The sequence below is a fragment of the Rhineura floridana genome, chromosome 14 (assembly GCF_030035675.1).
Source record: "Rhineura floridana isolate rRhiFlo1 chromosome 14, rRhiFlo1.hap2, whole genome shotgun sequence".
Classification (NCBI taxonomy): Eukaryota; Metazoa; Chordata; class Lepidosauria; order Squamata; family Rhineuridae; genus Rhineura; species Rhineura floridana.
The window spans coordinates 24,399,788-24,413,492 of record NC_084493.1 but is presented as its reverse complement, the minus strand read 5'-3'; the positions used below and the strand labels follow the sequence as shown (position 1 = coordinate 24,413,492).

Here is a 13,705-nt window from a genome sequence, read left to right as displayed (position 1 = left end):
ACCAACATGTTAGTTGCAAACAGAACAGATCAGAGAAAGAAACTGCAACACCACTGCAGAGCTTTGCTCATGATCCTCACACCATGAGGAGGAGTAACAAGCAGAAATGGAATAACAGCAAGCTCTGGCAGATACAGGCCAAATAATTCAGAAAATGGTTACAAACTCCAGAGTGTACAAGAACTATGGCTCCTGAAAAGTGACAGCAAGCAAACATTCCTCTTTGCCCAACAATGAAGTCACAGTTCTGCCTGCCTCCTACTCACCTCTCTAAGGTAGAACTTGTTTTCCAAGACAAACTTTGTGAGTAAATTTGGACATGCAGTTAAGGTACTTCAGGACTGCTACCCCCATCCCATCTCTGTGTGTTAAGAAACAAAAATCTATGAGAGAGATCCTCTGGATCTACATTAAGAGCATTTTGATTTTGTTAGAATCTATGTTTATATACATAATAGTCTTTAAATTTGCATCCCACTCTTCCTCAAAGGAGCTCACTTTGAGCTAAGTGGCATACATGATGGTTGTCCCATTTTGCCCACACCAAATCCATAAAGCAGGCTAGGGCTGAAAGAGAAGTGGCCTATCCATTAAACTTCATGGCTTAACAGGGATTGAAACCTGGACCTTCTTATCTCTACTCCAACAATCTATGCACCAGGGATGGGGCACTTATAGCCTTCCTGGTGTTGTTGGACTACAACTCCCATCAACCCTGACCACTGGCTATGCTAGCTGGGGCTGCCAGGAGTTGAAATTCAGCAACACCTTGAGGTCCACAGGTTCCCCATCCCAGTTATTCATCATCACCACCAACCGTACCGGCTTTGGTTATAAATATTGTAGGCAAGACTGCCTCACTACAGAACCCCTTTTGGTCTTGGGTTGGGGATTCTGAGTGCCCTGTGTTCTGAATAAAATTATCTCAAACTTAAGTCAGAGATTCCAAATATTTCAGTTGTTAAACAGGAGTTGATTTCATTCCACTGTCAGATACTCAATCACAAGAGAGAGAAAAGTCAAACGATTTGTACTGTCAAAACTTGATGATGCTCCCCTAAGAAGCGTTTATACTTTTAAACAAAGGAAAGCAATGGCAAATGTGCCTTAAACACTGCTAAAATGCATTAAGAGACAAATGCTGTACAAATGTACTCAGTAGTATGCACTATCACTAGTATTCACTCTCCTACAATACTTGACACAGTTCAAAGAATTACCTGAATTTAACAAGCAGCCTATGTCTTCCACTCAAAAGAGAAAGACCTGCAAATAGTATGTGGGGAAAAATCCTAATGGAAAGGATACCAAATAGATCAGGTAAGGAAGCAACATAGCGGACAATATAAGGGCAAGTGCAGCGATACTCTGCAGGCGTCAGTGCCACCGGACAGTTCGAAGGGCCAATAGGCATTTCAGGGAGAAAATATGCAACAGTGGCTTTGCTCCAACCCCTTAACACACTACTGTCACATCTTGATTGGTCAAAGGCCACATCCATTCATAACTGAAGAAGACCCAAATCAGAAATGCCCTCTGCAACATCCCCTTCCCATTACTGCAGTTAAACCTATTATTTTAGCATTCATTGTGATATAGCACCAGCTTCTGAAAGTCTTATTATGTTCACTGAGCAATCAAGACATAGAAAAAATCACATGACCATTTTTATTTCATTTATTCATAGCATATCATTTTTATCCTAATCTTCATTTAAAGGGCTCAAGGCGGTAGTCAATCCCTTCCTCCTCCAGCCTTTTTCAACCAGTGTGCCTCCAGATGTTGTTGGACCACAACTCCCATCAGCCTCAGCCAGCATTGTCAATGGTCAGGAAAGATGGGAGTTGTGGTTCAACAACATCTGGAGGCACACTGGTTGGGAAAGGCTGTTAGATCTTCCCAGTCCTAGTCCAACAACTGGCCTAATCACTACACCATGCTAATTGTTTGAGACACAGATATTGGTTAGAGTGCCAAGACAGGGGCTAAGAGGCCAGAGCTCTCTGTGCTCTTACTAGAGAGTTTGCTTCCAAGTTAACAGCTTGGAAGGATTCGGCTACAAACCCTGTTCCCAAGCAACTGTGATGGGGCAGTTAGTATCAGAATAGGCCTGGGAAAACCCAAGCACAGATCCTTCCACACTATGAAGCTGATCCACCATTCTCAACTTATTTTTTTCTTCAAACAAAAAAAAATTACATTTATAATGAACTTTTCTTCCACCATGGGACGTAAGGTGGCACATATATAGTTCCCAGGCAGTTTCCTATCCAGTATTGATCAGTTCCACAGTCTTGCTTAGCTTCAGCAAGGCAGTGGCCTCATGTGCCTTCAGACCATATCCTGGGACCCCAGAGTTGTTGTGAGGGCAAAACCTTCCTCGCGATGTTACTCTCAAGATAAAAGGGGGGGGCATGTACCTCACGTTGATTTCCTTGGAAGAAAAGCAGGCTATAAGTGTAAGAAACAAACGAGGACGGAGAAAAGCGAGATTAACAAGAAGCAAACTGCAGAGGGCACCAGACTAAGCTCAGGGGCCACCACTTACTAACCCCTCGCCCCAGTACGTTGCACACCATTTCTTCCCTCCCTCCGGATTCTGGCCTATCTTCCCCACTCCTTTAATAGACTACAAGGCTCCTTTGCATTTGAGGGAAAGATGTGTAGGAGTGAAGAGAGGTCTCTCTCTCTTTAGGGCGCGGCCTCCTACCTGTCTCTGAGTAGCCACTACTGGTCTCATCACCCCTCCCTCCCGACAGCCCTCCCTCCCGAAAGTGTTAGTGGTCCGTCTCTCCTTACCTGGAAGGGATTCACCTCCACGGGATCCGCAAAGGGGTTCGTGTCAAAGGCCGACATGGCCGCTTTCCGGGACTAAGCTCCGCCGCACCTGTTCCCAACCCGGTCCGCTTCCTACTCCCCTAGAAACCGCACACTTCCGGGAGTACGGTCCTCCCTCCCCCTCTCTCTCCTCACTGCGCCTGCGCGGTGCGACCCGCAAGACGCTAGCCTATTCCTTCGCCACGTGACAAAGAAGCTTCCTCCCCTTTGTGACCTCTATCAGGCAGCAGGGAGGAAGGGAAGAGGAAAGTGTAATGGGGCGCATGCGCGAGCCGAGAGAGCTTGCTAGCTCCTTAGGCCTTCTCAGGGGACAGAGGAAAAGCGAACGAGAGCAGCCGACAGGGAGGGGAGGGGAGGAGGGGGAGGGGAGGAGGAGGAGGGGGGGAGGAGGGGGAGGGGAGGAGGAGGGGGAGGGGAGGAGGAGGGGGAGGGGAGGAGGAGGGGGGGAGGAGGGGGAGGGGAGGAGGGGAGGGGAGATGATTTCTGGGCATGCGCACTTAGTAACGAGAGGAAGCTCCATATACCGGTTGTGTACTGTGTAATGAACACTGCCCTGTTTAATTGAATCGGTAAGTGTAAATAGAATTGCAGCCATAATATTACCATTGTGTACATCAGCCTTTGCCAACTTTGAGGAATAGAGCAGAAATGCTCAGATTCAATCCCCGGCATCTCCAAGTAGGGCTAGGAGAGATCCCTGTCTGAAATTCTGGAGCGCTGCTGGGCAACAGGTGGGAATCTGGGGTGTAGTCATCCAGGGTCTCAGGAGTCTTAGACACCTTACTTTTTTGGGAGCAGGGTCCCAATGTCTCCAGCATCCTATGAGCCAATCTGCATGAAAGGGAAATGTGTTCATTGCTGAGAAGAGTCTTCTGACATGCTCCCTTGTCCTTTCCTGCTGAGTGGAGCCAATCAGAGTGAACGGAGATGAGTCAGCTACTGAGAAGACTCTTTTCAATAGCTAACACTCCCCCCTTTCATGCTGATTGGCTCCTAGGAATGTCTGTTGTTGTGGGAGAAGGCATTAACAAAGATCTCATTCTCAACCCAGCAGCAAAAAAGTGGGGAGGAGTGTGGTTGTGGCTATCATGCAGGGACCCTGCACTTCTGAATTTGCCATTACACTACTGGCTGGGATATGCTGCTGAAAAGTTCTCCTATAACATGTGAATCAGTATGGTTAGGTTAACAGTGCAGGAGAAAACTTAGATCTGGGTTCAAATCTCACTGTACACATTAATCATTCTTGAGTTTAATAAACATGAGCACCACCTTTTGCTCTCGACAGGATTGTCTACCAGCCTTTCCCAACCTTTGGGTCCCAAGATGTTGTTGGACTCAGTCCCATCAGCCCCAGCCAGCATGACCAATGGTCAGGAACGATGGGAATTGAAGTCCTGCAACATCTGGGAACGCAAAGGTTGGGACAGGCTGGTAGCATTTAAGAAACAGCTACAGGGCAAGCACGAAATACAATTGGTCCAACGATCAGATCCCTCCAGTGCATCTCCATGCTAGACATTGGTGTTGCACCGGTTGAATTTCTGCCTGTCATGCTGCTCTGTAAAGACACAGGGAGCCCAGCCAGAAAGCCACCTGATCCCTGTTAAAATGGCTGCGGCTCAGAATTCACTCGGGTTTTTTGCTGTTTTCCCGCTGCTGGGTTTTCAGCGGAATTGCCGCGATCGGACTGCGACTCGGAGAGAATCCCGTTTCGTGAACTACTTTTCCCGGCGTGCACGACCAGAGCCTGGAAGGGGCGTGGCGTAGGTGGTGGCGCTGCTCTTTTCGCCGGCTGGGAAACGAGGCTGAGCACCGTCAGGAGTATGGCAGAGTTGAGAGGTGAGTGATGGCCGGGCTAGCGTTAAAGGAGAGGCGAGAGGAAGCAAAGCGAAGTCAAGCCGGCTCTTCTCTCCGCTCGGCAAAGTGTGCGCGCACGAGGCGGGCTGGAGATCGGGCATTAGGGTGCCCGCCTTTGTGCTGTACAGAAACCTGGGGGGTAGCGGCTCCTCCCCTGAGTTAACTGGATGGGGCTCGGGGATAAGGGGAGCGGAAGCCTGGCTAGGGTGGATTGTGATCGAGATGCTTAACAGGAAAAGAAAGCACGTCTGAATTGAGAGCAACGCCCGTCGTATACGCGCTTACCTGGAAGTAAGCGCCACTGAACTTTATAGGACTTTCTCCGAAGTAGACTTGCGTAGGATTGTGCTTGACGTGCGGGTAAGGCTGCTACGGGGGAAGGGCCATCGCTCATGCAGAAGGCCCCAGGTTCAATCCCCGGCATCTCCAGGTAGGGCTGGGAGAGACTCCTGCCTGAAGCCCTGGAGAGCCGCTGCCAGTCAGTGTAGACAGTACAGAGCTAGATGGACCAACAGTCTGACTCGGGATGAGGTAGCTTTCTGCGTTTGCTTAATTTAAAAATTGCCGATGACCATGTAGATCCAATCTAAAAGCCGCAGCAGGGTTTTTTTCTAGCCTTCTCCACACCATGCCTAGGATGGCACCGGTCCCCCATCTTGTAGCCAGCCTGCTCTTGACTCATGCTGATAGGACGGCCAGGTTTGGTGCTGTTGTTGACCTGGCACGGTTACTGGAAAAAGCTCAGTGATTGGGAGCCTGTAGCCCTCCAGATGTTGCCGGACTGCAGCTCCCATAATCCCTGACCATTGCTGGCTGGCTCTGATGGGAGTTGGGAGTCCAGCAACATCTGGAGGGCCACAGGCTCCTCCCCCCTCCCCGCGCTGGTGTTAATCTGTAAAGCTGTACATGGCCTGAGACCTCAGTACCTGAAGGAGCATCCCTTCCCATAAATGTCTCCCTTAAGAAAGCCTTTGCCAGCCTGGCATCCTCCAGATGTTTGGGACTTCATCTCCCATCAGCCCCAGGCAGTGCGAAGGGCTCCCTAAGAGAATCAATGGAGGTCCTTCTCCAAGCACCCACTCAGTCTGAAGTGCGGAGGGGAGCAACCAGGAAAGGGGCCTCTTCCACGGTGGCCCCTTTAGCCAAGGAATGCTTTCTCTGCAGAGGCTTGCCTGATGCTTGACAGGATTTTTTCAGTGCCCAGCAAAGTCCTGTTATTTTTCCCAGGCCTTAAAAAAAAAATGCTTCACCCCATTTAATGTTTTCATATTAGTCACTCCTGATTGGTGGGGGTTGGTTTTAAACATCACATGAGGTGGTTTTAGCCCTTTTTGTTGATTCTGTTAGTTATTGTGGTTTCCATTTATTTATGTTTTATTATTTTATGGTAGGTTTGGATTTGGTGTTGAATGGACTGTAACTTTGTTGTGTTTTTTAACCTTGTTTTATATTTGATTGTCTGTGTGTTGCACGGAGAAATTTATTTTGCAAGGCAACTGATAATGTATTTCTAACTTGAACCTGCATTTTAAGAAAGGCACAAGATCGACATGTAGATTGGCATGCAGATGGTCCTTGGCATCTTCATACAAAAAGGACAGAATAGCAGGTGATGAGGAAGACCCCTGCCTGACATCCCGGAGAGTTGCTGCCAGTCAGAGTAGGCGAATGGTTTGGCATGTTGTAAAACATTGCCCTATATTTGAGCTTGTGCTTAGCTTAGAGTGGGCTGGGGAATGTTTTTCAGTCCAAGGGCCACATTACCTTCTGGTCAACCTCCCGAGGACCCTAGCTCGGTGATGGGTGAAGCCAAAAAAGTAGGTGGAGCAACAAATGTAAATGTTTGCCCTTGTACAATAGGCTCTAGGCAAGAAATCAGAAGGCTAGGACTGGGGAGGGCAGCTCTGAGAGAACTAGAAAAGGTCCTCAAATGCAAAGATGTATCACTGAACACTAAAGTCAGGGTCATTCAGACCATGGTATTTCCAATCTCTATGTATGAATGTGAAATTTAGACCGTGAAAAAAGCAGACAAAAGAAAAATAAACATGTTTGAAATGTGGTGTTGGAGGAGAGCTTTGCGGATACCATGGACCATGAAAAAGACAAACAATTGGGCGTTAGAACAAATTAAACCAGAACTATCACTAGAAGCTAAAATGATGAAACTGAGGTTATCCTACTTTGGACACGTAATGAGAAAACATGATTCACTAGAAAAGACAATAATGCTTGGAAAAACAAAAGGAAATAGAAAAAGAGGAAGGCCAAACAAGAGATGGATTGATTCCATAAAGGAAGCCGCAGACCTGAACTTACAAGACCTGAACAGGGTGGTTTAAAACAGATGCTGTTGGAGGTCACTAATTCATAGGGTCGCCGTAAGTCGAAATCTACTTGAAGGCACATAACAACAAAAAACAATAGGCTCGCTATCCTCCATCCAGGCAAGCAAGATGCATTATCAAACCAAAAGCGCTTGATGGGTTTAGGAGGACTAAGGAAGGGTGTGGCCTGGGGAGAGTTCTGAGGGCCGGACAGACAGGCCTGGAGGGGTGCATTTGGCTCCAGGCTTGAGGTTCCCCACCCCTGACTTGGACTAGATCAAGGGTGAGAAATCTCAGGCCCCGGGGGCCAAATGCAACCCTCCAGATCTCTTTATCTGGCCCTTGAGACTCACCCTCCCCAGGCCATACCCCTAAGTGGCTTGGTTTCAAGCCTTTTTGCCTGGCTGGAAGGTGTCTTTGAACGATGACGGCGCCTCTTGCTTACCTCATTGGGTGTGGGTGTGGAAACCTCTGGCTTATGTCAAATCAATTGCTCCACCCAATTTTGTTTCTGGCCCCACCCACTGCTAGCATGCGGCCCCAGAAAGGTTCCTTGTGAGGGACTGCGGCCCTCAGAGTGACAAAAGACTCCCCACCCCTTGGACTAAGATGCTGTACACTTGTACATGTTCAGGTTTTCGATAAACTCGAAAGCTTCATAACGGTCAAGGAAAATGGAAATGGACTGCCTTCAAGTCAATCCCAACTTACGGCTACACTATGAATAGGGTTTTCATGGTAAGCGGTATTCAGAGGGGGTTTACCATTGCCTCCCACTGAGGCTAGGCCTCCCCAGCTGGCTAGGGCCTGCTCAGCTTGCCACAGCTGCATAACCCAGCCCCTTCCTTGTCTGCAACTGCCAGCTGGGGGGCAACTAGGCTCCTTGGCACTATGCAGCTTGCCCACGGCTGCACAGGTGGCAGGGCATGTAACCCCTGAGCCACTCACTGTGGGGGTGATCTTTAGCTGGCCCTTGACACCCAGGAGACACGAGCGGGGATTTGAACTCACAGACTCTGGACTACCAGCCAGGCTCTCCCCACCATATATCGGCAGGTTGTGGGAATGCAGGGAACTGTTTTAATCCAGCCTAGATGGATCAGCTACAAAGGAGGACAGGATGCCTCTCCTGTGTATTTTAACAGCTGAGCATAAGAGGGAATTTTAGCAGGTGTGGGTTGTGCTTCCTGCAAGCATGAAAGAAGCGATAAAAAATGCAGGAACTTCTGTCCTCCTTTGCAATGGGTTGCCCTATAAATTAGTTGATGTTTCATTCAGGGGTCGAGATTATGTGTCCCTCCAGGTGTTGCTTGACTACAACTCCCATCATCACTGACCATTAGCCATGCTGGCTGGGGCCGATGGGAATTGAGGTATAGCAACATCTAGAGGGCCATAGTTTCCCCTCCTCTGTCCTACATGCATTCAGCATCTGTGTATCATTGGGTTTTCCACCTGGGATGTGGATGTGCTTGCGTACAGGTTGTGCACATGTATTAGTGCATAGAGTTGTGTTATGTTGAAATAATGCATGTGCCATGCCTTTTGTTGGCTTCCTTATTGGAGCCATTTAAATTGGGCCCTGAACACCACTTGCCCTCTCTTCCAGTCTTAGTAGGCAGTTTTATAATTTAACACTGGCATAGTTATGAATGGTGAGTAATAGTTGTGACCAAATGCCCCTGTAAGCGCAGGAAGAACAGCCATAGGTAGGAACAGAGCCATGTGTGCAGCTTCCATAGTGCTGCCTGGTAGGATGGTCAGTGCTATAGCGGCTGTACATACTGTTCTATTTTGACTTCTGATCTTAAACCAGGGAGAATACCTGGAGTACCTTCTCGTCTCATAGGATAAACAGCTTGGTGGACTGGAGAAGCAGTGGATGATTCTTCTGAGTTATGCATAAAGCTCCCTTAAAAGAGGAAAAAGTGGATGGCACAATTTTTCTTCCCTTCTCTCATAACACTAGAATTTCAGGATCATCCAGTGAAATAGATTTGACAATAGACTATAGGTAACAGGATATTGCACTTGGTCAAGGGTGGGGAATCCCATGGCCCTCCAAATGTGGTTGTACTCCAAATTCCCATCATCCCTCACCATTGGCTGGGGCTTATGGGAATTGGAGTGCAACATCTGGACAGTTACAGGTTCCCCGTCCTGAACGAGATAGACCTTTTGGGATGATCCAGTGGACAGCTGTTATCTCCTAAAGCAGAGGTGGGGAACATGTGGCCCTCCAGATGCTGGTGACTCCAGCTCCCATACGCTGGGGCCACTGTTTCCCATTCTCCTTGAGTTTGCCCTGAGCTAAACCTACTGTTTGTTTAATGGTTGTTGTAAAACGTAGGGTTGGGAACTCTCTGGTAGCCCTGTCATTGTTTAAAATTGTACCATCTCCACTGTATAATCTAGTGTTGGGAATCTGTGGCTCTTCAGATGCTGCTGGACGCCATCTCCCATCAGCTTCAACCAGTGTGGCCTATGGCAAGGGATGATGGGAGTTGTAGTCCAGTAACATGTGGAGGGGCTGCAGCTTTCCCACCCCTGTTCCAAGGACACGTCAGGAGATTGCTGGTGCACTCTTTCTCCAGGTGCTCAGCTTGTCTCAGGCGTGTGGCAACCAGAGAATTGCCCCCTCCTTCTAAGTAGTCCTTCTGCCCTTAAAGCAAAGTGAAGGCACATTGTTGGGCCCACAGCCAGGACGTGGACATGAGGAGTCAACGGCCTTGTCTTCTGAAGTCCAAGCCAAGCAGTGGCAGGTAAAGGAGGTGGAAGGGAGAGATGCAAGCAAACAAGCATCCCCCACCCTGCCTGTATATAAGGTAGCCTGGGCGTATTTCTGTACACTGATCCCAGAACAATAGGGGGACAATGTATGTGAGTTTTAATTTAGTTGAAAGCAGGCATTGCGGAAAGGTTATTTAAATGCCAGGGATGGGTGCTTGGTGCCTTCTGGGGCACTCCAGCTAGCGCCAATTCTTCTGGCATTCCCAAATTAGACACCAAGCCCAGGTCAGGCACGTGACGATGGTCTTTCAAAGTGCTCCAACTATTTATAGTAAATGGACTGTCCTGAGAATTTTGGAACTGTAACCATCATAATCTTCCATTGCCTCTGTTTCTCTCCATTGAAATATGACTGTGGAAGACATAGAATACCAGAAAAGATCAGAATGGAGGGATGCCTTGCAGCCTCTTTGCGCAGTTAGTTGTCTTGCAATAAAATCTCCTTGAACTTGCATCAAGCTCTGATTTGTTGAGGTTGAATGGACAACTTCGAGGGTGAAGTGAGTGGAAAGAGAACTAGCAGTCCTTAGAGCAGTCTTTGCCAACCTGGTGCCCTCTAGATGTTTTGGACTGCAACTTCCAGCCAACAATGGGAGATGTAGTCCAAAATGTTTGGAGGGTTTCATCAAGTTGGTGAAAGCTACTCTAGTGAGATCCCCAGCTCTGAATTCACTTCTATCATCCTGGAATAAGAGAGCAGTTCTAGACTAGTTGTTTCCAGAATTCCAGGAATTCACAGTCTCTAGAGCTGTTGTAGGGAAACTGTGGTCCTCCAAATGTTAAGAACATAAGAAGAACCTGCTAGATCAGGCCAGCGGCCCATCTAGTCCACCATCCAGTTCTCACAGTGGCCAACCAGATGCCCCAATGGGAAAGCTGCAAGCAGGACCTGAGTGCAAAGAGCACTCTCCCCTCCTGTGGTTTCCAGCAGCTGGTATCTGGAAGTATACCACATCCAACTATGGAGGCAGAGCATAGCCATCATGGCTAGTAGCCACTGATAGCCTTATCCTTCATGAATTTGTCTAATCCTCTTTTAAAGCCATCCAAGTTGGTGGCCATCAGTGCCTCTTGTGGGAGTGAGTTCCATAGCTTAACCATGCGCTGTGTTGTTGGGACTCCAACTCCCATCAGCTCCCAGCCAGCATGGCCAATAGTTGGGGACAATGGGAGCTGTAGTCCAGCAGGGCCAAGGTTTCCCATCCTGATCTAACATCAAAACATCTACACTGAACATCCCTGGGAAGCCACTCTGGAAACTGTAGCTCTGGGAGGGGAGTTGGAGTCTTCTATCAACTCTCAGGACCTTTAACCAATGACAGTTCCCAAGATGCTTTGGGGGAAGCTGTGATGGTATAAAGTGGTATGATACCTCTTTAAATGTACAGTGCAGATGGGAGCCTTTGTGAAGATGTAGGTTAAGAAGGGAATGGGCTGGCTTACCCAATGGGGGGTATCCGAGCATAAGAGAGTTTGAGTAGCTGTTGGGTGATGCTAGATGCCAGCCGCGGTCGCCCATGTCGTGTCCTCAGGTAATATTATTGTGATATTCTGTATTTTAATCTTTTGTACACCGCCCAGAGAGCCACTCGCTATGGGCGGTTTAAAAATGAAACAAACAAATAAATAAATAAATAACCTCCTGTTTCTGTCTGTGTTTGCTTGCTCAGTGTTTCCCCTTGCCTGTGCTGTGCAGAACTATGCCTGGGGCAAGTTAGGCCAGAACAGTGAAGTGGCCAAGCTCTTGGCAAGCAGTGATCCGATGGTCCAGATCGAAGCAGACAAGCCATATGCTGAGGTAAGTGCCTCCTACCCATGTCCCTGGGGGCTGCCAGGGCCAGTCTTTCCTCGCCTTCCTCCTTTCCCATTCAAAACAACCGAGCGGTTTAGTATACTGCTAGGAACCAATAGAATCATAGCCCAGTTCTTGCCAAGATTTTTTAGCCTTTTCGTCTGTCAAATGTGACTGAGGGAGGGCCGTTTCATAATCATAACTAATTTTTAAGGTATGGTACTATGGCTGCATACACTTCATACATTTAAAACACATTCCCCTACTAAAGAATCCTGGTAACTGTAGTTTATCCCTCATAGAGTGACAATTTCTAGCAACCTTAACAAACTACATTTCCCAGGATTCTTCGGGGGTGGGGGAAATGTGATTTAAATGTATGCAGCCTGTATCTAAAATGGGGGTAGCCAACCTGGTGCCTTCCGGTTGGTGTTGGACTCCAGCTCTCATCAGCCCCAGCCAGCAGGGCCAGTGATCATGGCTGATGGGAGTTGTAGTTTCCAAGAACAGCTGGAGGGCACCAGGTTGGCTACCCCTGATCTAAACCTACAAAGAGCCTTATGGCATCTGAAAGTCAAGCAGATTTGTTGTGGCATCAGTTTTTGTGGACTAGGGTCCACTACTATAAATCTGTTAAGGTGCTTTTTGCAATAATAGACAATGGCTGGAACTCTAAACTCATTAACCTAGGAGCAAGCCCAAATGAATTCAGTGGAGTATACAGTGAAGAAGATCGTGCTGCAAGCTGGCTGCTACTTGGGGCCGGCCCTGTCATCAGGCAATGTGAGGCAAGCACTTCTGGCAGCACATGCTCAGGGACAGTAGCCCCCTTACCTGTTCCTCCTGCGCTCCCTGGCCATTCCCCCTATGTTGGAGGTATGACATACAGCCTGTTTGGAGGGCCCTAATCCAGCCTGCTGCTTCGGGTACTTCTCCATCACTGGCGCAGGAGTGAGATTCAGCTGCCAGTACGGTTGGCTTTTGTACATGGAATAGAGAGAAGTTGCCGTTGCATCCACCTCAACAGCAAAATATCTCTGACTGTACCTTTCTGGAAGTTTTGGTATCTGTGGTTCAGGAGGAATTTGAAGGCCCCATTATTTGAAGCTTGGTGTCAGCATCTTATCTGTGTGATTATGTGTTTTACGGTCTGATTATTTTGTTCTTGATACAATATTGGTATGATTAGTTGTATGTATTTGAATTTTGGAGGTTTTGTGCTGTGCTTTATGTTTTAAAAATGCTATGGCCTATACCTAGTGGAAAGATGCCCTCCAGATGTAGACGGACCACTGGTCCCATAATTCCTGACTTGGCTATGCTGAATAGGACTGATAGGAGCTGGGGTCCAGCCACATCTGGAGGGCTACAGGTTCCCTCCGGATTGGGGGAGGGCAGTAGCCCAGTGGTACAGCAACTGCTTTGCATGCATACGATCCCAGGTTCAACCCCTGGCATCTCCAGGTAGAGACTCATAGTCTGAAACCTTGGAAAGCTGCTGCCAGTCAGTGTAGACAACGTTGAGCTAGATGGATCAATGGTCCATCTCAGTAGAAAGCAGGTTCCTATTTTTATCATCGCTGGATCTTCTGTGGAAAGTAGTTATAAACAGTGAACATTGTCATTGACTTTTACATTTGTATTCCCATGGAGCTTTATTTTGCTACTGCATCCAAAGAGTTTTCTTGTTCTCTTCTGTGTTCCTGGTTTTCTGCCCCAGAATTCATTCAGAATTGCAATTGCCTTCACTCAGAACTGCAATTAGTGCTATTTAATGCTCAGGATTTTTTATTAGGGGGATCTCTCTCTCTCCCTCCACACACACACTCAAGGGTGGTTTACAAACAAACTTCAGTTAAAAACACTCCAAGTCATCAGTAAAAACATAAAATACAATCCTCATAAATATAAACAACACAAAATATTTATTTTAAAAAGCAATGATTTAAAATCCCTAACTGGCCTGGAAGAATATAGAGGGATTTACAGCCTCTCAGGGGAGACAGTTCCACGTGAGAGGAGGGCTAAGTCAAAACTTCTGTCTCCCTGGCCATCACCTGCCTCACCTCTAATTAACAGTAAAAATAATGATGGTGAT

At 47.7% G+C, this 13,705-nt stretch overlaps 2 protein-coding genes across 3 annotated transcripts in view; one reads left to right on the top strand and one right to left on the bottom strand.

Moving 5' to 3' along the window:
- SCAMP2 (secretory carrier membrane protein 2) overlaps positions 1-3,049 on the bottom strand; it is a 38,738-nt gene extending 35,689 nt beyond the window's left edge. Inside the window, exon 1 of the mRNA XM_061595082.1 lies at positions 2,800-3,049. Within this exon, the coding sequence (XP_061451066.1) occupies positions 2,800-2,856 (57 nt within the window). The 5' untranslated portion in view covers positions 2,857-3,049. The remainder of the gene's footprint in view (positions 1-2,799) is intronic.
- A 269-nt stretch (positions 3,050-3,318) lies between these two features.
- The window catches only part of MPI (mannose phosphate isomerase), a 28,338-nt gene continuing 17,951 nt past the window's right edge, over positions 3,319-13,705 (top strand). The window contains exons 1-3 of one of the 2 annotated variants that reach the window (XM_061595977.1): positions 3,319-3,407; positions 4,510-4,680; positions 11,486-11,613. In XM_061595977.1, coding sequence (XP_061451961.1) covers positions 4,665-4,680; positions 11,486-11,613 — 144 coding nt within the window. In that variant the 5' untranslated portion in view covers positions 3,319-3,407; positions 4,510-4,664. Of the gene's footprint in view, positions 3,408-4,509; positions 4,681-4,758; positions 5,059-11,485; positions 11,614-13,705 lie in introns of those variants that run through there. The other variant, XM_061595978.1, reaches the window with a different exon arrangement.